This window comes from Aedes albopictus, chromosome 3, assembly GCF_035046485.1.
Source record: "Aedes albopictus strain Foshan chromosome 3, AalbF5, whole genome shotgun sequence".
In the NCBI taxonomy this organism is placed as follows: Eukaryota; Metazoa; Arthropoda; class Insecta; order Diptera; family Culicidae; genus Aedes; species Aedes albopictus.
This window is the reverse complement of record NC_085138.1, coordinates 64,595,853-64,622,067: the sequence shown is the minus strand read 5'-3', so window position 1 is coordinate 64,622,067 and position 26,215 is coordinate 64,595,853. Positions and strand designations below refer to the sequence as shown.

Genomic DNA, 26,215 nt, shown 5'->3' with positions numbered 1-26,215 from the left:
CCTTAAGGCAGTAATGTGTTTTACGTTTGATGAAATTAGGGCTTGCGCCAATACACTGCGTAGACTGAGCATGAGCATGAGAATGAGATGACCGTACAATTCGTAGTTGCTACTCCGTTACTGAACAGAACAGTCAACATTGCACAGGTAGGAAACCAAAAGGATGGGGCCTGGGTGTAGCTCTCCATCCTCAATGTGCAATTTTGAAGGTTCAAAACTTTATATTGTCAGTACCGGCGCCGGCTACGTCCTTACGGTCATCGGGGAACGGGAGGAATGTTAGTGTGACATCCGTTGCTACTAGAGACCGTGTGTACCTCCGCATCCCCACGGTTGTCACAGGAAGGAAGTTTGTTAGTGGGAAGGGATAGAAAGTTACATATATCTAGATTCATATGTCCATACACTGCGAATATCACCGATTGCAAGAGAGTTCGTGGGGCAATATCAGGCTGGATTTATGGGTGAACGCGCTACAACGGACCAGATGTTCGCCATCCGCCAGGTGTTGCAGAAATGCCGCGAATACAACGTGCCCACACATCACTTGTTCATCGATTTCAAATCGGCGTATGATACAATCGATCGAGAACAGCTATGGCAGATTATGCACGAATACGGATTCCCGGATAAACTGATATGGTTGATCAAGGCGACGATGGATCGAGTGATGTGCGTAGTTCGAGTATCAGGGACACTCTCGAGTCCCTTTGAATCTCGCAGAGGGTTACGGCAAGGTGATGGTCTTTCGTGCTTGCTGTTCAACATTGCGTTAGAAGGTGTAATAAGGAGAGCGGGGATAAACACGAGTGGGACGATTTTCACGAAGTCCGTTCAGCTGCTTGGTTTCGCCGATGATATTGATATTATTGCTCGTAAATTTGAGACGATGGCGGAAACGTACATCCGACTAAAGAGTGAAGCCAGGCGAATCGGATTAGTCATTAATGTGTCGAAGACAAAGTACATGATGGCAAAGGGCTCCAGGGAGGAATCACCGCGCCCGCCACCCCGAATTCACATCGACGGTGATGAAATCGAGGCGGTTGAAGAATTCGTGTACTTGGGCTCACTGGTGACCGACGACAACGACACCAGCAAAGAAATTCAGAGGCGCATTGTGGCAGGAAATCGTGCCTACTTTGGACTCCGCAGAACTCTACGATCGAATAAAGTTCGCCGTAACACGAAGTTAACCATCTACAAAACGTTGATTAGACCGGTCGTCCTCTATGGGCACGAAACATGGACCCTACGTGCAGAGGACCTACGCGCCCTTGGAGTTTTCGAACGGAAGGTGTTGCGTACCATCTACGGCGGAGTGCAGATGGAAGACGGGACTTGGAGAAGGCGAATGAACCACGAGCTGCATCAGCTGCTGGGAGAACCAACCATCGTCCATACCGCGAAAATCGGGAGGCTACGGTGGGCGGGTCACGTCATCAGGATGTCGGATAGCAACCCGACTAAAATGGTTCTCGAGAGTCATCCGACCGGAACAAGAAGACGTGGAGCGCAGCGAGCTAGGTGGGTCGACCAAGTGGAGGACGATCTGCGGACCCTACGCAGAGTGCGGAACTGGAGGCAAACAGCCATGGACCGAGTGGAATGGAGGCGACTACTATGTACAGCAGAGGCCACCCCGGCCTTAGCCTGACCGGTAAGGTAAGTAGTATACACTGCGAAGACTCTCGAAAAAGGGGGGGGGGGGCAATTTCGATTTTGTTCGTGTGGATGAAAAGCCTATGAGCAAAGGGGGGGGGGGGGGGGTCTGAGATGGCCAAAAATGATTCTTACGTATACGTAATTCGTGGCCAACGCCTTAGGCTTAATTTTGATCAACTTTTAAACATAATTTTTGTGACTGGGAGTCCAAACAACAGATTTTACTCTACTCAGCAATAACCATATTAGAAGTGGCCTAATAAAAAAGCTCGAAAATTAGACGATTTATAAACGCATAGTTCGGTTCATCCTTATGAAATGAATGAGTATTTACATTCCATTTACCTGGCCCGACCGGGAATCGAACCGTTTATTGCTTCGAATATCCCTTTCAGGACGGAGCACAAAAAAGTGAAATCTCCATAATAAAATGCTAAACTTTGGCTCTCTAGAAATCTTAGAATTTCTAACAGAACAACACTTTTTCTTCCACATTTGAAAGAACTACCCTTGATCTTTCGATGTCTAACTTTGCGAACCTAGAAAAAATGAAAATAAAAAATGTGCGATCGATAAAACTTTTTTGCAATTTCTCATCGTAATAGGCTGTTTTACCTCACGCAAATCTGACAGGAAAAGGCCTATTTTTCCACACCAAATTATCAGTGCTGTAATGGTTCATTACAGCACTGATTTGCGTTGCGTAATGAACCACTACAGCACTGTTTTCAGTTTAGGTCAACTTCTTGATGCTTTCTGGACGCAGTTTTGAAAAATTGTGACAACTGCACAGTATAACCTGTTATGTTCAGATTTTCTTAAACATGGCTATGAACATCAGTGTGCAGTTTGATGAAAAAGTTTTGTTAAAAACAGAGAGTAAAAAATTCGAAGATTGAAAGTGAAGATTGACATTCTCATTTTTTCATTCGTGTTTGGCCACATTCATTGTCAGCTGAATGGCTCTCTTTTTTCATTCAATTCTCTGTCACGAATATTTTTTCGCACGTCGTAAAATGTCCAATTTCTGTTAACAGACGCACAATCCGACTTAATGGACGAATAGAGAACATAATTAATATTCTAATTAACTACTATACATAAGTTTTGAGGTAATTGGAAGAATAATCGGGAGTTACGGTCCAGTTTTATTTCTCAGTGAAAATTGTCAGTGACAGAAAAATGAATGAATAGGTGAAAAAAATCATTCGCCAAAATGAATTTTATTTTGATCCCTCAGTTGAGAATCTTCAAAATTCACGTTGAATTTCACTCATTGAAAATGAAAATTTTAAACTCTGGTTAAAAACTATCCTCAAGGGTAATTTATGAAATTGCAAAAAACGTTGTACGCAACTCGGTGCAGAACTCGATTTTTCCAGCACTCATCGTAATTATCCAACTCGGCAAGCCTCGTTGGACAAATGTACGACTCGTGCTGTAAAAATCGTCATTCTGCACCTTGTTTCGTAAACTACTATTACGGTTTCTGTTCACTTTTTTTTACATTATTGTATATCGAGGTGAGAAATCTCGACTCGAATGAAGTGACACGCCGTGTAAATCAAATGGTCGAGATTTGTCTGGGAAAATTTCATTTAATGTATGCCAAATTCCAATTCCAAAAACCGATTTAATCCACCTATGGTGAACAGAACCCTTCTTACTTATTAAAACTATTGTTGTATTATTTGTATTTAACATATTTATTTTGTGTGATGGACCAAAAGTTCTAGAAAATATTGTGGATTTGGCATCTAGTGAATTGGTTTCCAAAATAGCATCATGGACCATGGACTAAACTACCAGAAATGCCAGACACCTTCTAGAATCTTGTGTGAAATTAAAAAAAAATAGCTTACATTTGTTAACTGCCAAAAGATCTTGAATCGATTAACAAATGGATAAGAAAATCAGCGAGATATATTTTGTCTAATATCTCTTAATCAGTCGATTAAATTAGCTCCGAAGTACTTGGTATTCATGGTTATGGTGCAAAAAGGACAAAAATGATATATCTACTAAGTTAATCAGTTTTGGCATTAGTTAGTTATTTTCGCTGTCCGGTTCTTGCATTTTTCCCACAATATATAAATTCAAAGCTATTGTTAGTTTTCATAAAATTCCTGTGTATTTGTAATTTGTTATTTATAATTTTATTGAAAACAACAATACACTTTGTCAGCATTATTTATTGAAAAATAATTTCCCATAGACTGGTCAAAAACTAATGCAAGATAACAAGTGAATAGATTAATCAAAAAGAATTTATTGAAATACTCTTCGTAAGATATCTCAGATATTTCATTTGGTGCTTAGAGAACCCAAATCGGTTGACAGACAGCTGAGATATTTATTATGGTACCTTTGGTCAAGAATCTCTCAAAAAGTTAACCTTACTCCCAAGTACTCTTTGAAAGATATCTCGGTAACCAAATGTCCAATCCTAATAAAATTGTATAGGGTTCTACTAGAATGTTGTAGCTTTCATTTGGTGCCAGGATAACCGAAATCGGTTGACAGACGGCCAAAATATTTATTATGATACACTTGGTCAAAAGTCTCAAAAGGTTTAGTTGTATAAATCCTAAGTACTCTTCGAAAGATATCTCTGTAACCAAATGTCCAATCAAAATAAAATTTCTGGGCGATCTACTAGGATGCTGTAGCTTTCATTCGGTGTTAAGAGAACCAAAATCGATCGACAAACGGCCAAAATATTTATTATGGTACACTTGGTCAAAAATCTTAAAAAGTTTAGATGTATGACTCATAAGTACTCTTCGAGAGATATCTCGGTAACCAAACGTCCAATCGAAAAAAATCAATAGCCTTCTACTAGGATGTAGTAGCTTTCATTTGCTTCCAAGAGAACTCAAATCGGTTGACAGACGGCTGAGAAACGTGCGTGATTTTTTTTTTGTAACGCACATACACACACACATACAGACATTTGCTCAGTTCGTCGAGCTGAGTTAATTGGTATATGAGACTCGGCCCTCCGGGCCTCGGATCGAAAGTCGGGTTTTCGAGCGATATTTATACCCTTCTTATGGGTGTAGGAAGGGTAAAAAAGGTATTTTCTTTCGAGGATATTGTGTATGACAGCAACAATGTTTTTGCTTGAAGAATATTATATTTCGTTCAATAAGGTTATTTTACTGTTCACTTGAGCTAACATTCCACTGCTTGCAGATATTAATAATTCAATTTTCAAAAGCTTGATCGATACGTTGTCGTGCAGATGCTTGTTTAACTAATCGAAATATTGAATTTGATCATCATAACAGTCAATGTAATGGTATCTGAAGCTGGATAAACTATATTCTCATTATTTTAACCTTCAACCATTGAATAAATATTATTTTAATACGTTTGTTTAATAAGCTGATAATAATATAGAGATAATGCACGTTGAATTAATTCAAAGCAGTCGAAGCCAGCACTGCTACACCGCGCTCGTAGAAGCTGTGCGGATCCTGTCCGGGAGCAACGGTCATATCTACCGTAAACAGCAGTTCAGTTCTGGTGGAATTCAAATAAACCGGAAGCGTTAGCTTGGTAGCTCTAGCACTATCCGAATCGATACGTGTCCATTTGAGTAACGTTAACGGTAGCTCGGTCATGATGGCCGACGTCAGCAGCAGTTGGTTGTTCTTACACTGGGCACCCTGCAGTTTCAGACCGGAGATGCCGAAACTGCTATCCTTGAGATTATCGAACCCGTCCGAACCGTTCTCAGTAATGGTGACATTGAGGGTCAGCTCTTCTAGTGACCAACTGTTTGCCTGGGCAACGCACTGCCGTGTAGCAGTGATGTATGCCTCTGGATTGAACAATCCACCCAACCAGACAGGGAAGCTCTGCAAGTAGAATTTGGATTAGAATACACTGAAATATGAGGTTTTATAGGTTGGGTCTTACCTGTAGTTCCTTTGCACCGGCTTGAGAAACCAGAGAGGAAACCTTTTGCAACTGGTGAACTCTGTGGCTAAAGTCAGTGATCCACTGTATGACAGTGCAACCTGCCGGTACGGTATAACGCCGCCAACCCGCCGGAAGGATACCTCGAACCAATTCGCTGAGCATAGTACGGTGATAATTGGTTTGTTTCTTTTCACCCTGGCAAATGTAGACCACATCTTGCAGATCGCTAACCACTGTTTGCAGGAGTTTGGCTCCACACGATACTTCTCGTTCGAAATAGCGGTACAAGGGATCCTTAATGTTCTCCACCGTTCGTTTCAAGGTAGCCAACTGTTTCGGCAGCAGTTGCAGCCAGGTCAGAGCGCTGTTATGCAGTGTCTTCATCCATGAGGGACGTCCATCTTCCTGTCGAGTTTGAACCGCATCCAGGCTTTCGTCATTGCTGTATGCCAGCTCGTCGTCATCTTCCAGCTGCTGCATTTTCAGTAGTTTGCTTACCAAATCCGTTCCACGGGTGGTCAACAATACCTTCTCAGCGTTATTTGGCAATCCCAACCAAGATGGCGTTTGGCGATCGGCCAATGCTTCGATCCATTTGAGGAAATGGTCACGACGTGTTCCATCGGGCATGGTAATATGTCGTTGACCATTGGGACCACCGGCCACTCCGTCCACATTGGCGACCAAAGCAAATTCGGCTTCAAAGCTGTGTGCGGTGAACAACTTGGAGAGGAACGATGAAAGCAGACGCTGATCAAAGTCGTTATCGATCTTACCACCGTAGATACTTTGAGAGAGCAGAGTAACCAGAGCATCCCACGGCACCTTCTCCGGTGGAAGATTGGTGCGACCCATAGCGGTGGCATCGATCCAAGTATCCAACGTATCGCAAGCAACGCGTAGATCAGATTCGTTGAATTCGTATTTCTTGGCCCATCCAAGCGGAGCATAGCGCAAACGTTCCTGAACGATGGCGTGGAACCACGAGAGCAGGAAGTAAAGCCGGGCACGTTCGCTGGGTTGTTTCATCATGCGGCTCGCCGGAACGGTGGAGAATGTGCGTAGTAAATTAGCACGGATACCTGGGGGTGGTTCGTAGACGAAGATTCGTCCAGCTCGTAGTAAATTAACTGGGACCTTCGGGTTAATTTCCATGGTGAGGAACAGACGGAAGCCAGAGTGCGGTTGCAAAGAATGGAGTTTCTTCTCCAGCTGAACAAGCCATTGCGGAGCGAGATGAACGTTCTTGAGCAGTACCCAGCGGCCAGTTTTGCATGCCATGTTGATGACTCGTTCCGCTTGATTGAATCCTTCGGCGGAACCGATAGCGATACTGGTAATTTGCTTGTTCAATTCTGCAGCCAGGTCATCTACACGAGACGAAGCATCGTAACCGGTGACGGAGCAGAGCAGTGCCGGAGTATTACTAGTGAGTTCTTTTTCAACGCAAGTGGAGAAGTCCAGTTCCTTTTCAGCTTGAGGCATGAAATCTTCACCCAGCACCGTAGACACGAATATGTGGGCCGCGGCAATGACTCGATCCGGTCGGAAAGCTTGGATGAGCAGAAGTTGATGCATAGCGGCTGAAATGGCCGACAGAGCCTTTGATTCGTCCCACAGGTTTGGAACGTTTTGTTCCGGAGATCCTTGCTGCAACCACGCGGACAGTTCCGGCATAGCTTGAATCTTGTCCAGCAATTTGCGGAAAATTGGCAATCTGCTGGATAGGCGTGTGACAGATTCCAGTTGCTCCGCGCTCACGCCATCGACGTGGTTTGAAGAAGACACCAAACCTTCTTTGTTGCGTAGGAAGAAGTTAAACTCTTGGTCGAGATTCGGTTCGGAAGTTCCCTTGAGATGAATTCGACACAGCAGAATAGCAAACGTGAGACGATCAGCGTGCAACATTCCACGAGCGACACGATCATAGCACACGCGATACAGATCGTTTGTGATGATAGAGAGACGGCCAGTATGATCGGTTTTGCCTTCCAATTTGGGATTATTGTGAAGTACGGTGCTGAAGATGTCCAAGAACATTTTCAACGAATATTGATAGAGGAAGTGGACCTGGTTCAGGCTATCCATGGTGAAGTAGATATTACTGCAGGCTTGTGACAGCGAGAGATATTGCTGTGAGACGGTTTCAATCTCGGCAATGACCTTATCCGTTTCCTCGACCTTCTGACCGATATCTGCGGCTTCCTTCTTCAACGTTTCGAGCGTTGTGATAACCGAATCGTCGTCCAAAATCTTTCCCTTGGCATCGTTCAAAGCTTGCAGCAAGCTCTTTTCCAGCTGTCGCAATCTCAAGTGGAACTCTCCTTGCAGCTTTAGCAAATCAGATCGCTTTTCGTCGATATCCGGACGTTCGGCCTTCAATACCTGGTTCAAGCATTGCGACTGCAACGAACTTCTGGTGACGGTGAAGTTGACAAATGTGACTCGAGAGCAAATATCTGGTGGAAACTCTACCGTAGGATCACGGGTAGACAAGAAGATGACAAACGACGGTGACAAATCGATATCTTGATCTCCCAGGGTGATCAGCACTCGTCCACCAGTTCGACGCAATTCACGATTCAGCACTGGATTCAAGATAGGGTCATAGTTTTCGACATCCTGTACCAGCAATGGGTTACCGAAACGAAGGGCCGATTCCAGATTCTTGCGGAATGAATCGTCCAGGAAACTAGTTTTGGTGATCTTCTTATCCTTGAATTCGTTCATGATGAACTCTGTGGCCTGTCCAGATGGATCGATGATCAGCGGGTATCGGTTGAACCGTTTCAGCATAATTGCATTTTCCGTACAAAGATCGTCGGTTGGTAGAGCATTAGCTTGCCAGCGAAGTCTTTCATCCGGATTGGACAGGTATTCCGTTCGAGCGATATCTGCTCGGAACTGAATGCTTGCCGCCTGCAGATGTTGACACCAGGTCGAGAAAAGATTGCTACGATAGTGCTGATCGAAGTATCCACCATAGGCGATGAATGCAGCCGACAACAGAACGTCTCCAATGATCGTGGACATTTGTGAACGGAACGTTTCACTGGTGGCCTCCCAACGTTCTCGCTCAATGACCAAACTCTTCAGCAATGCGATCGAACGATCCACCTTGGCCTGAACGTTCTCCAGATCGGTTTTGATAGCCTGAGCCTGCGAGATGAGTTGAGCATATTCTTCCTTGTAGGAGGCGATACTCTGTTCCAGCTGGGCAATCAGCTCCTTGACTTCCTGTCCATGCTTGATGTTGGTATCGGCTCTGCGCTCCAAGGAGCTTAGTTCGTCACGCAGCGGCTCAACACGCTTCAACATGTCGGCGTATTCGACCTAAAACGATGCTCGGTATAAGTTTCTGAACCATATGTATGTTTAGGAGAAGCGACTTACCTGAGCGATGGCCCATTTGACCATAGGACCGCAAGCCATGGAGGCGCGGTTCACCTTCTCGAAGTTGTAATCCGGGTTACTCAGATATTTGGACTTCATCTTTTCACGCACATCATCGCTATTTCGGATAAGGGTTGGAGTAGAAAATATCAAGTTGTAGAACACTTGTTGATTGAGTTAGGTAGTTGGATTAGACTTGACACACATTTTATTCACTTATTACGATGTTAGACAACACAGAAAGCTATCGCAGCCCAGCATGCAGTGAAGCAACTTTGTACAAGCAATTGAGTAGAAAATAGGTTTAGCGTCAATTAAAAAAAAAACACGTATATGACGGAATGCCATACTATTAATTTAATTGAATAAATTAGCCGTACTAAAAGAGTTGGATACTGGAGTTGGGGTTTTCCATAACAGTTCATTATGATTAATCTGCCCTAACACATTATTGCATGACATACACTGCCGTGAATCGCATATCTGTCCCATTTGTATAGGAAATCCAGCAAAGATGGGACTGATATGCGATTCACGGCAGTACATGATTGGTTGTTATAATAAATATTGTGAATTTGATACCAAACTGATTTCCGAAGTCAAAACACTGACTTACATTGCCGTATTTGTACGTTAAATATGTCGTCAGAAGTAATGCGCTAGAACATCATATGTTCTACACAGCGCACTACTTCGGACTATATGTTTAACATATAGGAACTTTCGTAAAAGACAATATTTGGGCCTCGAAATTCAAATTGGTGCTAAATCCACAACACCTACTGCATATCTTATTCGTTTTTTCGATTATCTCAGTAAACAGTACCTAAATTGCACCAGTTTGAGTTATTTACTCAATTGTACGACTTTCGGTAGAACCGCTTGCAAGAAACGAAATTTCGAACAAAGACAAAAACCGGCCACGTAGGTTTCATTAAAAAGGGAAACGCTCTCTCTGGGACACTCTGGGAAAAATATTACGGATATTAGAGCAACAGAAGGTCACACACAGAACAATTCATTTTGCAAGAAATATCCAAATAGTTTTCAAGGGAAAGATTCATTATTTTGAACGTTATTTTAATCTTAACTAATTTTTAACGGAAGCATCGGTAAGGTTTGCCGATATTTGGTAAATGACACCCGAGATCTCCATTTTGTTTGAAATTTCAGTCTGTTAAAATCATGCTGAACCCTACACACTAAAACTTCTGATTACCTACGGAAAACGGCACTACAAAAAGAAAACCAAGAAGAAGAGAGTAGAAGAATTCATATCACAAAACACGACACAAAAGTTGTGCAAAATATCGACGTGCTTTTAGAATATAGATTGTCTACATACTAAAGTAGGAAGAAAAATAGGGAAACAAGAGAGAAAACATCATGCTTACGTTATGTCTTCGGTACTGAAATTAGACACAATAGAATTGATAAAGTTCTCCCGCATGATGACGGCACGAATCGACTTCCAGTCGGAGGCGTTCTCTCCCAGCAGCAGACAGATCGACTCCAGGGCCAGCTTGACGACGGCCGGCGGATTGGCCATGGAACGAACCTCGACGAGATGCTGTTTCTTGATCGATTTCACCGCTGTTGTTTTTCGTGGCCGTTGTAGTGGTTATTGTTTGTTGGGTTGGGTTTAGGATTTTAGTATTCATTTGGTTGGATATATATTTGTGGGTTAAACGGACAAGAGTATGATAGATTTCGGTTGGATGTTAGGTGTGTTGTTGATGGCAGTGATGGTAAAAAGAAAGAAAAAAAGAAACATTGCAACATTTAGTTACTTATGCATGAGCATTGGCGATTATGTAAATATCATGGAGCAAAATGTGAGATGAATGTTGTCGGTGAATTAGCTGCCTTCCCTAGTTGAGTAACTGGATATATTATTTTTTTTGCTCCTCATTCCATATTCGTGCCGGCGTTATCACAATACGATTTGAACAAAATTGGATAAATATTGGTCACATCACTTGAAGCTACATTGCCTTTGCCAGATTGTTTAGTCTTTTTCAGCGTTATTTGCGAACGTTTATCATATACATGGTTCGATTATACGTAAAGGAGTAGATATATTAGGATTTTTGTTTTAATCCGAACGATAATTACGTTAATTGTGATGTGTCAAACTTGACAATGGACGTTATGAAACTGTCCTTGACCAGAATGCCGCGGATTGCTTTCCAATCTCCACCGCGATCGTCCTCCCCAAGAAGCAAACATACCGACTCCAGTGCCAGTTTTACCGGTGCCGGTGGATTGGCCATAGTACGAACCTCAGCCAACTGCTTCTTTTTAATATTGCTAACAGCTAATTGTGTAACATTGATTTTCGTCAATGAGCTGAAACTTGTAAAAAACAACACAAGAAAAGCGGATAACAATAAACATACCTGCTTGGGCATCGATAACCGCTGGTTCGACTTGGGCAAGATCCGCCATGACATCCTTACGCTTCTCTTCGATTTTGATGGTCTGTTCAGCCAGCTGCTGTTGAATTTCTTGCGATTGTACTTTCTTCTTTTCTGCCTCTTGTTGATCCTTGAACATCTGCTTGAGCTTAGCATTAGCAGCTTCGTTCTTTGCCTGTAGCTCTTGCGACTTCACAGCCAAAGACTTTTGCATTTCTTCGACCTAAAAAAAAACATCCATGACGAAATGTTCTTAGCTTAAATATCCACAATTGCACCCACCTGTTCTACAGTTTCTGCAATCTTGTTCAGACCAACATTCAAATGCAATTGCTGTTCCTCCAGATCGCTTCGTTTCTCCGAGTACAGCTTGACAAAGTGATGAATAAAGTCCAAGTAGTGACGAGGTGTAATGGCCATGGTGCGACCGCCGCGTTTTGCCAATCTGGCGTTGGCCTTGTGGAGCGTTTGATGAACGTACACGCAAGCATTGATAACAGCATCGCGATGCGATGGGGTGTTGTTGATGAGCGGACAAGCCGCCGGGAAAAAGTCCGGAGCACTCCAAGTAGGTTTGTCCAGATCCACACGCACGGTGAACTCCTTTCCAACTTGGAACAGCGCCGAGTCGGACCAATCTCCGAACCAGTTCAGTACGCAACGGTTGAACAAAGCCGGGGATGTCGCGGCACGATCCTTCAGGCCATCGGTTGACGGATTCATGGTGAAGACTACATGCAAATTACGCATCACTTGCTGAGTGAACCACTTGTACAATTCGTCACTTGAATCGAGCATGAGTCCTTCGCGTTGAGCTCCTTCCTTACACTGGGTCATCAGCGTTGTGTACTCATCACCCTCGAACAATCCAGGAACTTCTCCGTTGGCCAAAAGCGTATTCATGCGTTCCAAGAATCCAGAATCCAAAACATTCGATTCGTCCAGAATAAATGCAATCTTTTCATCCTTGCAACCAGCTCGGCGAAGTACGCAACGCAAATCTTCGTCAAAGTCCTCGCTTGTGTACTTGTTGTGGACCTTGATCTGGAAGATGGACAAGCCATTCATCCAGGCGACGAAACGCGACAGCGTGGTTTTACCTGCTCCGGAAACACCGATCAGCAGCAAATGACCTTGTGGTTGTCGGAAAATACGATCGATTCTCAAAACATGCTCCAGTACCTCGTCAAACAGCACCAGCGGTACGTCCAATTCCTCCTCGTAGAACACCTTGAGACGTGCTTTAACGTAGTCTCGCAGTTCTGATCGATTGACAGGCATGTAGTCCTTCGATAACCAGTTGCTGTACAGAATCGGCCGTTCCAATGCCTTTTCACGATCCACACTGGGGAAGTGTTTCATTGCAACCAAATCGATGTTTTCATTTGTCCAACGGCGTTCGGATTCTTCTACCAGACGATCCTGGAACAGTCGGAGAGCTTCATGTGCCCACAAACGAACCAATCCTTCGACTGGCAAGTTGTCTAGCGGACGAATAGCTTCGCAAATACCACGCACCCAACGGGTCATCTCACGCGGAGAGTAAACGTAGTGCGGCTGCATATCTTGTGTGAAGCGATCCTGTGATGCCAGATAGAACTCTACCATGGCGTTGGTAAGTGGTTCAGCGTAACCGCGAAGATTTGGCATCAAACGCAACATAGCTCGACTGAATGTACCGTAGATTTGCTTGAGTGACGTCTCTCCTGGATAGTCCACATAGATGATGGGAACGTGGCGCAAGAAACGATGGGACAGCGGTTTACGACCCGGATCCGTCGGAGGATTACAAGCTCCGACAAATTGAATGCGCTCAAGTGAGACCCAGGATTGATCGGCTGCGCGATAGAAACCTTTGTGCTCTACCAATTGCCGGAGGAAGGAAATTACACGCTGCGTACCGTAGGAATCCATGTCAGGCAAATTGATTTCATCGCAGAACAACACCAGCCACTTTCCAAGTTGAACCGGAGCTAATACTACACCGTTTGGTGTCTTGCGGTACTCGCAATAGTGATCGAAAGTTTTCAACAGTAGTTCCGGAGTGGTAGCAGACGAGAAATTCAAACCGACGACTTCCATATCCGGAAGGGCACGAAGAGCAGAGAACAGAGTCATAGTTTTACCGGAACCTGGTGGACCACACAGAACCAGCGGTTTATGCTCAGCAAGCCAGGTGTACAACAGCGACTCGTGACGAACGGTATCCAAGGTAGGAACGACTACATCCGGTGCAGCAACCTTATGCGTTTCAACTTCGATCACTGGAACCTTGTTGGACCACGGAGCCCATTCACCTTGCAGAGTAACTTCAAAGTCGATTATTGGATTTCCGGATTGGGCTGGCAAAGCGACGGTAGTTACACTACGTACGAAGTCGCCCAAATCTGATCGGACCTTCAGTTTAGCATCTCCGGCAAATGACCACAGCAAAGAATAAATCAACAGCTTGGGAATGTATTGCTCCAGTTGTTCCGGAGGAACCGGGAAATCGGGGTGCTGTTGGTTGAAGTTTAGCACATTTCGCGCGCCTTGGTTCAACATGGAGAACAACGAACTCAAAGCGCGTAGTCTGGTGAAGTCCATGATGTGTTCTTGTCCCATCGCGTAATCCAAGCAACGGACAACCAATCCATCTGATGTGAAGTACGGCTGAAGCAGGGAAGCAATCTCACGTTGTGTTTGCAACGCTGGGGTCAGCTCGTCATCCTTGTCAACACCCTTGGACTGGGTGGTAAAGCTCTCTTCTTCTCCATCTTCCAGTGGAATGTTCTTCAGCCTCGACATGTAGTTTTCGAAAATCATTTCGGTTGAAAGAACATCTTCCGAGAACCAAACCATACCGCAACGGGATACTGTGGCCAAAGTAGCGTACTTCAAGTCCTGAACCTCGAACATGATTCTCACGTTCGGTGGCAGCGATAAACGTTCGCCGTTTGGCAGGGTAAGCAGCTTGTTGTCATCCAAAACCGAGTTCAAATTTTCGACCCATTCAGGATCTACGTCGCCGTCGAAGATAATCCATTGACGCTTGTTGATCTCACCACGTACGTTGTCGATAATTTTACGCAAAATGTGGGTAAACAGACCGTCGGTCCATTCGCGAGTGTTCGGATCCAGCACACCATACAAGGTTTCCTTCGAGATAGCCTTAGGATCGATAACGTGAGCCACTCCCTCGACTCCTTCGAAACGCTCCAGCGCCTTGAGTAGAACTCGCCATGCGGTAGACTTACCGGAACCTGATGGACCAACCATCATGAGACCGTGATTGAGGTTGGAGATTTGATACAGTTGCAGAACCTGGTTGATTTGAAAAGCTACGTTAGACAGAGTCATACGTTTTAAGGTACAATACACAGTTGTACGTCATTTCCCTTAATGCGAAAACCAATAGCTTATTGCCTATTCACATGATTTAAAAAAGTAGCTTTTTCTAACATTTAAACCAGGAAATGGCGTATAATAAACAACACAAAACATAAAAAAAACGATAGAAAAGAGCAACAACACATTGAGACTGAAAGCGGGTAAAACTCACTTTGTCCACCCATGTTTCACCGAATCCCTGTGTGTGTTTTCATGAATATGGTTTCATTTTTGACGGTAGGGTAATTAGTTTGATTAGAATGGGGAATAGAGAGGAGAGAAAGTATTGACTCAATTTGTTAGTAACAGTTTAGTTTCATTGCGAAAAAAAGTTTGAACGAATAACTCACCTTCTCCATCCAAGCGCCACCTTGTTCGTCGCCTTCACCGCATACCAGATATTCCTCGGCGCAAACCTTGCGAATTTCGTCTTTAAGGCCCTTCATTTCGGCACGGGTGTAGCCAACGTTCGGGAATACATCGCTCAGCAGTGAGAACAGCAACGGAATATCCTCAGCGACCAGTTTCGGTACCATGGTCTCGCAAACCGATTGGATTAGAATCTCCTGCTCCGGGAGGTTTTCAGCAATCGAAGCTTCGTCGATATTTTCTTCACCGCGTTGTTTCATTGTATCCTTGATCTTCATGATTCGATCACGCTTCACATTACCAGCAGACACCAACACGGACTTCAACGCACGAAGACCGAAATCGTAGTGCGATTGATTGGACAGCTGTTCGTCGCAAAGTTTGAAGAAGGGTACAATCTTGCAAGCGAGTTTCTCAGCAGTACGGAAACCTTGACTGAACAGCATCACTTCGGCAATCAGCTGGCGATCGGGAGTGGTCATAGCAAGTGAGCGGAACAGTTTCTTCAAATTATCCGGCAGATTGGAACGACCAGCATAACCAGGGTTCATCGTGATGAAAATGGCCATATCAGTAGAAACACGAACTTGTTTGCCAACCAGTTCGACGGTGATGCTCTGCGAATCTTTCATTGAGCCTTCCTGCAGTGACTTGAGAGCTTCCTGGATGGTTTGGATTTGTTGCGAAACGGCTGACAGCATACGTTCCTCCAGGCGGTTGAACTCGTCGAAGCAACCCCACGCGCCTACCTGGCACAAACCGACAAAGATACGGCCCATGGCTTGGAAGTCGAACGTTTCGTCGCAGTTGAACACGAGCACGAAGCGACCCAGCTGATTACCGAGAGCCTTCACCGATTCCGTCTTGCCAGTACCGGCCGGTCCGAACGGTGATCCACCGAGTCGGGCTTCCAGTGCTTGCGTCATGGTCAGATAGCAACGATCCGTCAACGGTGTTTGAACCAGGCGATCCTGCACGCCGAGATACTCAAAGCCATAGTAGAAGCGAGCGTTGGCCATATGGATCGTCAACTGTTGCAGCACTTCCGTTTGGCGGGGATCGAAATAGAAACGCATCTCGCACAGCCAGTGGAACGATTTGGGATTGTTCACACCATGGGCGATCAAGCGACGCGTTACGGTACGTTTGTGTACAAATTCGTTAATCAAATGTTCCAGTTTCTTGCGACGAAGCTGTGGTTGTTCCTGCAGAACCGAATCGGCCAAAACGTTCAGCGTTGTTTCGACGGTGGCCAAAACGCGATTCAGTGGAGATTTATTACCGGGGCTGTCGGAAGCCTGTTGCAGAGCTGCTTCTACGTCTTCAGACCACAAAATCTGTGCGGCTAGAACCACGATCTGGGCTTGGTACTTGTCGCACCACTCCATGTACTTCTGAGGATCAATCTCGTCCTTGAACTGTTTGATGTCTTGGACAGCTTGAGCCAGATAAGAGGCCAGCGTGAAACGCATTTCCTTCTCGACAAGAGTCAGCCACTCGTTGATCTTGGGATGTTCAACCGTTGATACTGGTTTGATAAACTTGACCTCTTCGCCTTCCCGTGATGCAATTCCAAGGATAACTGTATTGTCTTCGTTCAGCAAAATCGAAGCAACTCCGGCAAACATCTTCTTGAAATGTTTCTGTAGACGAGCAACATTCTTGCTGTTACCGATGATTTCCAGTAGATCTTCATCTCCGACAAAGTAGAAACGCGGGAATGATGTTCTCTCCCGTTCAAGATATTCTCCCAATGCTTTCTGAATCTTTCCAAGCAAATCGGCCAAACGTTCGAGGGATCTTTGCACGGCTGGAATATTCAGCACATCCATGACTTTCGGTGACTTGGCCACCTTCTTCATCAGTCCAAGGAACTCAGAGCTGATGCTCTGGAAACGTGATGTTTCCACTGGAAGCAAAGTTTTGATGTCAGCACTTCCGGAGAAGATGCCCTCCAGGTAGACCCAGCGACGTTGAACATCGATCCAAACATCGAACAGAGAGTTGATGCGATTCAGCTTTTCTTCCCAAGTCAGGGCTTCCTCTTCAAATACCTTGTAATACGGAGACAATTTCATTGCAGCCACCGAATTGATGTGTTCCTTGACCTTGTTGAACAAATCGTCCCATCCACGAATGATTCTGCACTTGTTCTGATAGTTGATCAGATCTAGTTCATAGTTCTGCCAGCTCTCACGAACCTGTTTCAAGAACTCCTCCAGCGCCATTTCTCCTTGGGCGACCAGAATGATATCCTTTACAATGGATTCGTTCTTCAACAGGTTTACATCCCAAACCTGGCCGAGTGTCAGATCCGACAGAACCCAACTGACGCGTAGTTGCTTGGTCAATTGTTTCCAGTGACGTTCCTTCAGGGCATCGGACTTCAGTTCGACGATCATCATATTCACCTTGATGTAGCTCTGCAACAGCTTCTTGACGTACTCGTAGCTCTCGTACATTCTCAAACGAGCCGGCAATTCCTTCAGTTGGTTCATCATCGCCTCTAGCGATTGGCGCAGCTTACGGGGTTGTACAGACAACCACGGTTTCTCACGTGTTTCGTCGATTTGAGCCCAGATCTTGGACAGCTCGCTCCATACACCTCGCAAGTCTTGAAGCTCCTCCAGTACAACATTCATCCGCTCGGTACTGTTATTGGGAATAGCAGATTCCTGCAGTTCCAAAGCTTCCTTAGCCTTGGCCACATTGTCACGTTCTTCCTTCAACCGCGAGAACTTGGTCTCGAAAATGTGCAACTGTTGTAGTGCGTCATCCGGACGAGTACGTCCTCCGGTTGGTTTGTTCTTTTCCCAATCGTTCAAGAAGTCCAGCGTTCTTGATTCAACGGCCTTGTCTTCGGCAACGATCTTGGCCTGCAAGCTGGCAACCTGCGTCTGGATAGCGGAATCCTTGCGTTTCATGATTTCGTTGAAAGCCGACCACTCTCCTTCGATGTTATCTACGTGCAACCAATTGCTCGGGAACTGGAAACGTTGACGTTCGAGGATACGCTGAGCCTCACGATACACTTCAACCTGCTTGTCCCAAACCAGCATCTCCTTTTTCAACGATTGGACGTAGGTAATGAAGCACACCGCATCGGATGTGCTAGCTGCTTCGATACTTTGCTGCTCCAGATCGCTGCGGCTCTTGGATACCTTACCGTGGAAAGTGGACATTTCGTTACCCAAAAGCTGTCCGAACTTGCTCAGGGCTTCCTTGTGCCACGAATCGTACTTCAGCGTGACCTTGGCCTGTACTTTAGCATAATCGATGACAATGGGACCGTAAGCACGACGGGTATCCGAGGTGTCGAAAGTCGTACGCGACTTTTTGATGTCATTCAAGCACTTGATCCAGAGGTTGATGTCTTCGCCCAGGCGCCCATACAAGGTATCCGCTTGCAGATCCCACAAACTCTGGTAACGCAGCCATTCGTCGACGTAGTTGCGCACTTCAGAAATCTGGTTCTCGATCGCGGCGTAGCTGCCTTCCAATGGGTCAGATCCTCCGGGAAGCTTGGTTAACAAGTTCCTGTATGTCTGCGACACGGGCTTGTCGAGTCCAACCTGATAGCGGGAGCTCTGCAGACGGGTCTGCGAGGTTACGATTGCTTCCCATGCGAACAGTTGCTGCATGATTTGGAAACGAGCTTCCTCGATCGACGGATAAAGATACATCTGCTGGTTGGTGATGCGAATTTCGTGGATCGCTCGCTGAATCTGGGGATCACCGCCAGGCTTGATTGTCGGCTGGGCTGGCGCGTCCGTATCCATTGAGAGATCTACCTCTTTCTTATTTCCGGTAAGGGCATCCGTCCAAGCCTGGATACCGGCTTGCAGTCTGGCAGCCAGTTTCTTCTCGACTTCCTCATCCAGGCGGGCAACCCATACATGTAGGTTGGAGTACTGTTTAAGCGACAGGTCATCGACAGCATGCTGAATCTTGGACAGAATGTCGGCAAACGTGGCGGCGCTGTACGGACAGGTCTCCAGCGAGCGAACATCGACGTCCAGCTGCTCTTCGACGACGAGCAAATCTTCGACCTTTTCCTGGAATGAAGTCACATTCTCCGACAAGCGTTGAACGTACGGATCCAGCTTGTAACTCTCCCATACCAGGGCGATACCCTCGGATATAAGGCCGAGGACCTCCTTGCGCAAACCGGCAACCAATGGGATGATGCTGGCACGATCCTCGATCTGTGTGTAGACATAGGAAAGGTATGTTAGTGGTAGGCTTCGAACAACAGTACGCCGCGGATATATAACCATAAGCTGAATCGAATAAGTTGATTATACTAAGCAAGCAACATTAAACGGTACGTGCAGATTTGAGAATGAAAGCGTCATAAACGTGTGCTAGTTTATGGGTGGGTAAATGCTGAATGGACTTTGAAGAATATTTTAAAAGTCTATGAAAATTGATAGTTTTGTAGCAGTAATGATAAAAATCTAATGCTCCGTAATATTGTACTGAGATGATCACATATTAGACCTTTTACAACGGGACATATATAGACGAAGGTTCCTAACAAGTTGTTCAAAACGTATACATTTCTAGTAGGCATAACAATACAAAGCTATATAAAGCGAAAATAATACAGCAATCATAGCAGATTTTATGATAACTCTGAAAATGTAAGTTTCCCTAAAGAAGAATAATGAACATGGCAGAAAAGAAACCTAAAATTGATAAAATGAAAAATCTCGTATTTTGTTATTCGCTGAAACTACCGCTATTTATTCGTTATCCTCGAATCGCAAAATTGCTGAAATAGGGTACCGAACCACTTGAGTAGTGGCTGATGTTTTGGGCAGTTTTCAGCGCGAACAAAATATTAGGTCAATTGGTTGAAAATTGACTGAGTTATAGCGGAAAAGCGCCCAAATTAAAAGTCCTGCCGAGATGGTTCCAGCTCCCTATAGTAAAAGTGCATGATTGCTGGCGAACTCAAACATGGCGAAGTGATGATATTATTATTATTATTGTCTTTATTAACGAGACTTTCAGCCCTTAGCTGGTTCGACTCGTGAAGTGATGAGACAGGCTGACGGTTATGTTGAATTTGGCCAAGTAACCTTTATGCAACAGGTCTCCGTTGTCTTTCACTGACATATACCAGATTTTCAGGTATTTCTGAAACAGTTTTGTACCGTTTCGATATAGGTACCGGATATTTCAAATTTCCTTATTCAGAATACACATTAAAAATGTGAATAGCGGTATGGTATAGGCGAGTTACATATTCGAGGTTAAGACAGCAAAACTGAAAAGCAGTTTTCAAAGATTACAAAATGCCATCCTTTTCAATATTTCCTTTCGAAATTCGAAACTGCTCCCATCAACCGTAGGCGTGAAAAAAAAAACGTATGTATTTTAAAAAGCCCCTAATCCGGTTTGCAAAAGAATAGAAAATGCAGCAAAACGAGGAAACGAAACCAAACTAAACAATTAATGCTGAATTTTTAGCTAGCTCTACCTTGAATACTGAATTTTGTGCTAAACTCCTATTTGTTAGCTGCATGGAAAAACAATATCGTTGTACAATACGTTTTTACTGGATTGTTTTTTTTTTTTTTTTGGGGCGGAGCGATATCAAATGATGGATGGGGTGAATGTTGTGGGGTGATCAATGTGAATGAAGGTGTAATCAAATTTCTAACTGTAATAGTATGGAGTATCGACTAAACGAAAACATATGAACTTTGAGATTTGGTGTTGATGACCAGTTTTACGGTTATGTGGAAATGGAAGCAAAATCAAGGTGAGAACATGGGAACTTACCTTCTCAAGGGTGCGTTCGTAGGTCCGAACACTTTCGATCAGAGAGATAGCGAACGGGTACAGCTGGTTCGCCTGGTGAGCCTTGTTGACGATGGCCAACGGGACGCGGAAGCCCAAGCTTTTGAGATTGCGAACCTCCTTGTACAGGGTGATGATTTCCGGCAGGAAGTTCACTCTCAGCCGGAGAGTGTTGCCACGGCCGGTTCGGGAACGAGTGGATTCGATCAGGAAGATACGCCCGGTAATTCCGGTGTTGCGTTCCTGTACCTTGCGGGCCCACTCTTGAAACACTTCCGCCGTGGACAGTTTGGCACGGAAACTGTCTCCGTCGGCTTTCAGCTTTTGTCCATCGATGTGCGATTCCCAGCCTTTGCCGAGGACGTCTTCGACACGCTTCAGATACATGGTCAGTTGATTGTCGATTTGGCGAGCCCAGATGATCGAACCCGCAACCGGTGGAAGATCGCGTACAACCGACAGCCGGCAGCTTTTACTCTGCGGATATTGAACCTGCAAGAAATAATATCGAATTTTGAAAATTTATGGAATAAATTTTACTCATAAGGTGGTTTTGGAAGGAAATAAAAAAAACTAATTTTTTTAAACATAACATTTTTGACTACAAAAAACGTACCTTGAATTTCTCGTGCAGAGCCTCAATATCGTCTTTGACGCGTTGAATCAGCTGCGTCTGATACTCCCGGATGGCGCCACGGATGTGCGGCCGCACAAACAGCGCATTGAAGCGCGAAAAGATACGGAACATCTCGTTGGCATTCTTCGCCGTGCCAAGTTGATCACGCAAATGGGCCGTGATGCGTGTCTCAACGCGATCGATTCTTTCCTCGTAGCGCTTGATCGCGGCATCCCACGCCTCGGAACCCTCCTTGGAAATGTCCAAGCACTCGATCTCCTTCACATTCTCGTAGGCCAGATTGACCTCTTCGATTGCGTTGGCATCGGCCGTATCCAAGCTGTACGGTTGCTTGACGTCCGCGCTACTGGCATCTCCTCCGCCAGAAATTCCGGCAGGCTGACGAGCCGGTCGCAGGACTCGAACAATCACGGTACGTAGCTGCTCATGCTGACGACGGAACTTACGCATGTGTTCCATACGTTGCTGAAGCTTCTTGTGAGCCGGGGCAATACGCCATACCATCTTTATGTGTTCGTCTCGCTTCTTCTTGACAATATCGCGTAGAATTCCCTGCAGTTTGTCGTACTCATCGTCCCAGCAGCTGAACACCTCGAAACATTGATTCATCACACGTTCAAACTCATCGAAGGGAATGTGCATCAACCGGCGAGTGCCGAGCACCTTCAACAGTTGCTGACTGAGATCACGAGAGATAGCCTCGATCAACCGCAGGCAACGCTGAATCGGATACTTGGTGCTACGAATCTTGCGCAGATGGTTGAAGATCGATTGAACAGCCTGACGAATCTTGTCCAACTCGGTAGCCGATAGCAAATCATTGATCGGGAAGTCCTTCATCAGCGGGTTGTAGTCGGCCACCATTGCCAGGGTCTGCTTCAGTCCAGTATCGGTATCGAAGGAAACGGTAGCGTGGAATCGTTTGCCATGTTTCAGGATGTTCAGAGTGAGTGCGACTTCGGGAGATTCACGCTTTTCTTGGATTCGATGCAACGCACGCTCCAGATTCAACCAGAAAGAAATCTCCTGCAGTGCCGTTCCCGACGAAGGATCACGATCCAACTTGGTGACCTTCTGGATCTCCTTAATCCAACGGTTGACTCCGTTCTGAAGAGTGTTCAAAAAAGTTGAATCTTCCACCTTATCGCCAAAGTCAGTTATCTTAGCCTTACGACCCTCGTCGGCGCATTTCTTCACGACTTGGGCCACCGTTCCGTTGATGTTGAGCGTTACCTCCGGAATGTCAATGTTTTGCTGCAGATGCAACAGTCCCATTTCCAGCTCGGTAAGCTTTTTTTCGACCGAGGGTGCCATCTTGTCGCCATCGCGATCAGCACGACCCGATTCCTTCACATAGCTCTTGAAATAGGGCGCCAGAGTTTTGCTGATGAACGAATGCAGCGTCTCGTAGGGCGAACCCTCGGAAAAGTTGATCAGCCGAATCTGCGAGTGGATCGACTTATCCGCTTCAATTACAGAACCACGTTTGATGCAAACAAGCGAAGCCATCCGCTGGTTGGTGAAGTGCACGTCATTGCTGATGTAGTACGTCACGGCATCTTTCTCCTCTTCACCTTCCGTGGGCGGTTCATTCTCGTCATCTAAAAGAACAGAAATCCAAGTCAGACTAATTACAAAGTATTCAAATCATCTAAGTAGGTAAATAATTCATGATTTGTAATGATCAGTTAACACACGGACCTAAAGACCATCGAGAATGGGCGAAACGGAATGAGTTGTACCCAAACCCGAAAAAACCCAAGCCATCATCTTCTGCAAGCAAGGCACTGTACACCCAAACTCTGAAATCGTTTTTTGCTCCGAAGTCATACAAGTTGCTGAAAGAGTCGTCAATTTGGGTTTACACATGGACAAGAATCTTCGGTGGTCGGCTCAGGTCAATGATGTCACGGTGAAGGTCTTCGGAACGCTGCACATTTTCAGGAAATTCAGTCCCGTTCTACCTACCTTCACTAAGAAGAAACTCGTACAAGCAGTTTTGATCCCATTTTTTACATACTGCGACGTTGTTTACTATCCTGCCCTGTCTGCTGCTAACAAAAACCAGCTTAACCGTTGCTTCAAGGCGGCGGTGCGCTTCGTCTACAATATGCGTCGAAGAGAATCAACAGCGGCCGTTCGTAATTCAATACTGGGTCACGATCTAGACACTAATTATCAACACCGAATGCACTGCTTCATGCGGCAAGGGTATTTAGGCAACCATCCCGAGTACCTTCAACGCCACCTACGAAGAGGACAACAGGAACGCACCCACAGCTTCATCATTCCAAGGCACACCACATCATAGAGGAAAAGCTCACTCGTGGCTGGCGCTATCGCCTGGAATGCACTACCGCTAGGAATAAAACAACAATCTTCTATTGTTGCTTTCAAGAACGCCCTTCTATCATTATAGAATAATTATCAGTATTAACAAAATCATCATTACCTCTGTAACGTTTAGTTTTCTAACTGTTAACAATCAAATAATTGTCGCTTCCTTGACCTGGCAAATGGTTATACCAACAGGGTATCGTTTATACTAAATAAATTACAATTACAAAACAACAAATGAAAACAACCTCAATATAGTTTCATTAAGAGTAAATGAGTATTCGAATGATGAATATTTCATACATTCACGATGTGTTTCCTCTATTTTTCGATACAGACAAGTAGATGCATCACTATTGAATTTCCATCGTACCCAAAGCTGAATTTTTGTATCACTGAACGCGAGCGTCATAACCGCCGCTGCAGTGATTGTAAGCAGTGCACTTCTTCCATCCGTTATTTCGAACGTAAGCAGAAGAGAAAAGTTTAATCGATAATTTTCTCTGTTTCCACTTTCGCACGCAATCCCCCATCTGGAACACCACCGATGACTCACACACAACACGCCCATAGCAAAAACCAACAAAAAATAACAACAGCGCAGCTCCCCATTTACCGAGCGCCATCTTGCCACATCGAAAAAAAAAAAGAGAAAACGATCGCTTACCCTTAAAACACGACCGCTGGATGTACAGGGCCTGCGTTTGCGGATCGCTCAGAAACTTCCGGATGCACTCCTGATTGGACGGATCGTCCAGGGCGGCATTCAGCGGCACCGGAACGACATCCTCCTCCGGCAGCAGAATAGTCACCGCCTTCCGAATGTAGTTGGTGAAGCCATCGTAATCCATGATGGCGACCGACTCGGTGTCCACTCCTCCTCCGACGACGGACTGGGGCGGATCGCTACCCATGCTGCCCACCGTCGCTTCCAGCGAATCTCCCATCGTGTGCGCAATGGGAAATCCGGTCGAAAGCGTACGCGAAACTACAATCTCAAACTTTGCACAATTTTTTTGATAGGATTTTTTCCAATTTTTGGACAAAACGATAGACACGTCTGCACTCGGCAGAAAATTTTTGACAGTGCGAGAGAAAAAACGGTAAATTTGACAGATCAGTGACAGACCAGGGTTGTGCAAACCGGTTGTTCGTCGATTTTTTGCTCACGCTAACCTGAAACTACCCATCGCCTGGGTCGATTCTACCCGGATTTTCATGTTGTTAGCAGTTGTCAAAATCCGGGTAACCCGAAAACCCAGATTGGTTGGATCTGGGTAAAGATCTGGGTAATCGGCACTTTGTCATTTTTCCGGCTTGAGAATATGGCAGCGGTCAGGCGAACGCTGGCAATTATGGATGTTTCCCCGAAAAATATAAGGATAAATGACGGGAAAACAGTAAGATTCTTCCAGGGAACTGTTTTCCTGCATCAGGTAAGTGAAAAGCACATGGGACTTGGGAGCTTTCTATTAAAAATCTAAATTGGAAATAAATTAACAAAATCAAGGTCCCGGAGGAGCTGGGTACCGGTTACCCAGATTTTGCCACCAACATCGGTAACCCAGATTTGAGTAAAGGTGCCTTTACCCAGATTAGAGTAACTGCAGTTTTGCTCAATCTGGGTCGCTTTGACATCAATCTGGGTAGCTGAGGGTTAGCGTGCTCACTTTAAAAATAAATTACCTAAATACATTAAATTTCTTCCTAATCTCCACACACTTAAACTCCAAATTTGATCTCGGTAAAAGCGAATAACGAACTCAATCGGTAAAGGTTATTTTAACTGAAATATCGTTAAAATTTGACAGTTCTTCGAAAATAACTTGTCAAAAATGACGAAATTCGGCAATTTACGTTCATTACTGATTATCGGCAAACTGTTTTGCCACAGTAATCGGCAAACTAATCATGTTGCTGAAATTCGGTAAAGCGCATCTGTCAAAAATTAAAACGAAACGCGTTGCCGGCTGCCATCTTCAAAAAAGGATTTTTCACTTTCATCGCTGGAATGGTTCTCGTAAGTAAAGTATTTGAATTTGTTTAAAGCTAATGATGTGTATGCTTCTACTGTTAATATTTGTTAATAAATGGATGCCTCTCCTAATTTTCTTTCAGTTCGTTGTTCTGCAGAAGGAGCGCTGCAGGACGGAGTGCCGGATTACAGCTTCAAATGCGCCTGTTTTTTTCTTACGGAGAAGTCAACAAACCTACAGCAAAATGGTCCGTACCAAGCAATCCGCACGAAAAACCACCGGAGAAAAGGCTTTCCGTTAGCAGCTGGCAATAAAGG

The 26,215-nt window shown here is 45.0% G+C and overlaps 1 protein-coding gene across 8 annotated transcripts; it reads right to left on the bottom strand.

The window, feature by feature from the left end:
- Window positions 1-4,779: 4,779 nt before the first annotated feature.
- Window positions 4,780-25,021, bottom strand: LOC109425042 (dynein heavy chain, cytoplasmic). Of its 8 annotated transcripts, none has more exons than XM_029871819.2 (12): window positions 24,590-25,021; window positions 21,565-23,186; window positions 20,931-21,440; window positions 20,626-20,664; window positions 15,122-19,345; window positions 14,944-14,970; window positions 11,685-14,705; window positions 11,385-11,625; window positions 11,101-11,302; window positions 8,986-9,103; window positions 5,590-8,925; window positions 4,780-5,528 (listed from the first exon to the last, which is right to left on the bottom strand). In XM_029871819.2, the coding sequence occupies exons 1-12, from the start codon at window positions 24,867-24,869 to the stop codon at window positions 5,085-5,087; spliced, it is 14,064 nt and encodes a 4,687-aa protein (XP_029727679.1). In that variant the 5' UTR covers window positions 24,870-25,021; the 3' UTR covers window positions 4,780-5,084. The 8 variants fall into 8 exon arrangements, with proteins under 8 accessions (XP_029727679.1, XP_029727680.1, XP_029727681.1 ...); XM_029871820.2 differs by lacking the exon at window positions 11,101-11,302 and adding an exon at window positions 10,380-10,578; XM_029871821.2 differs by lacking the exon at window positions 14,944-14,970.
- Window positions 25,022-26,215: the final 1,194 nt, after the last annotated feature.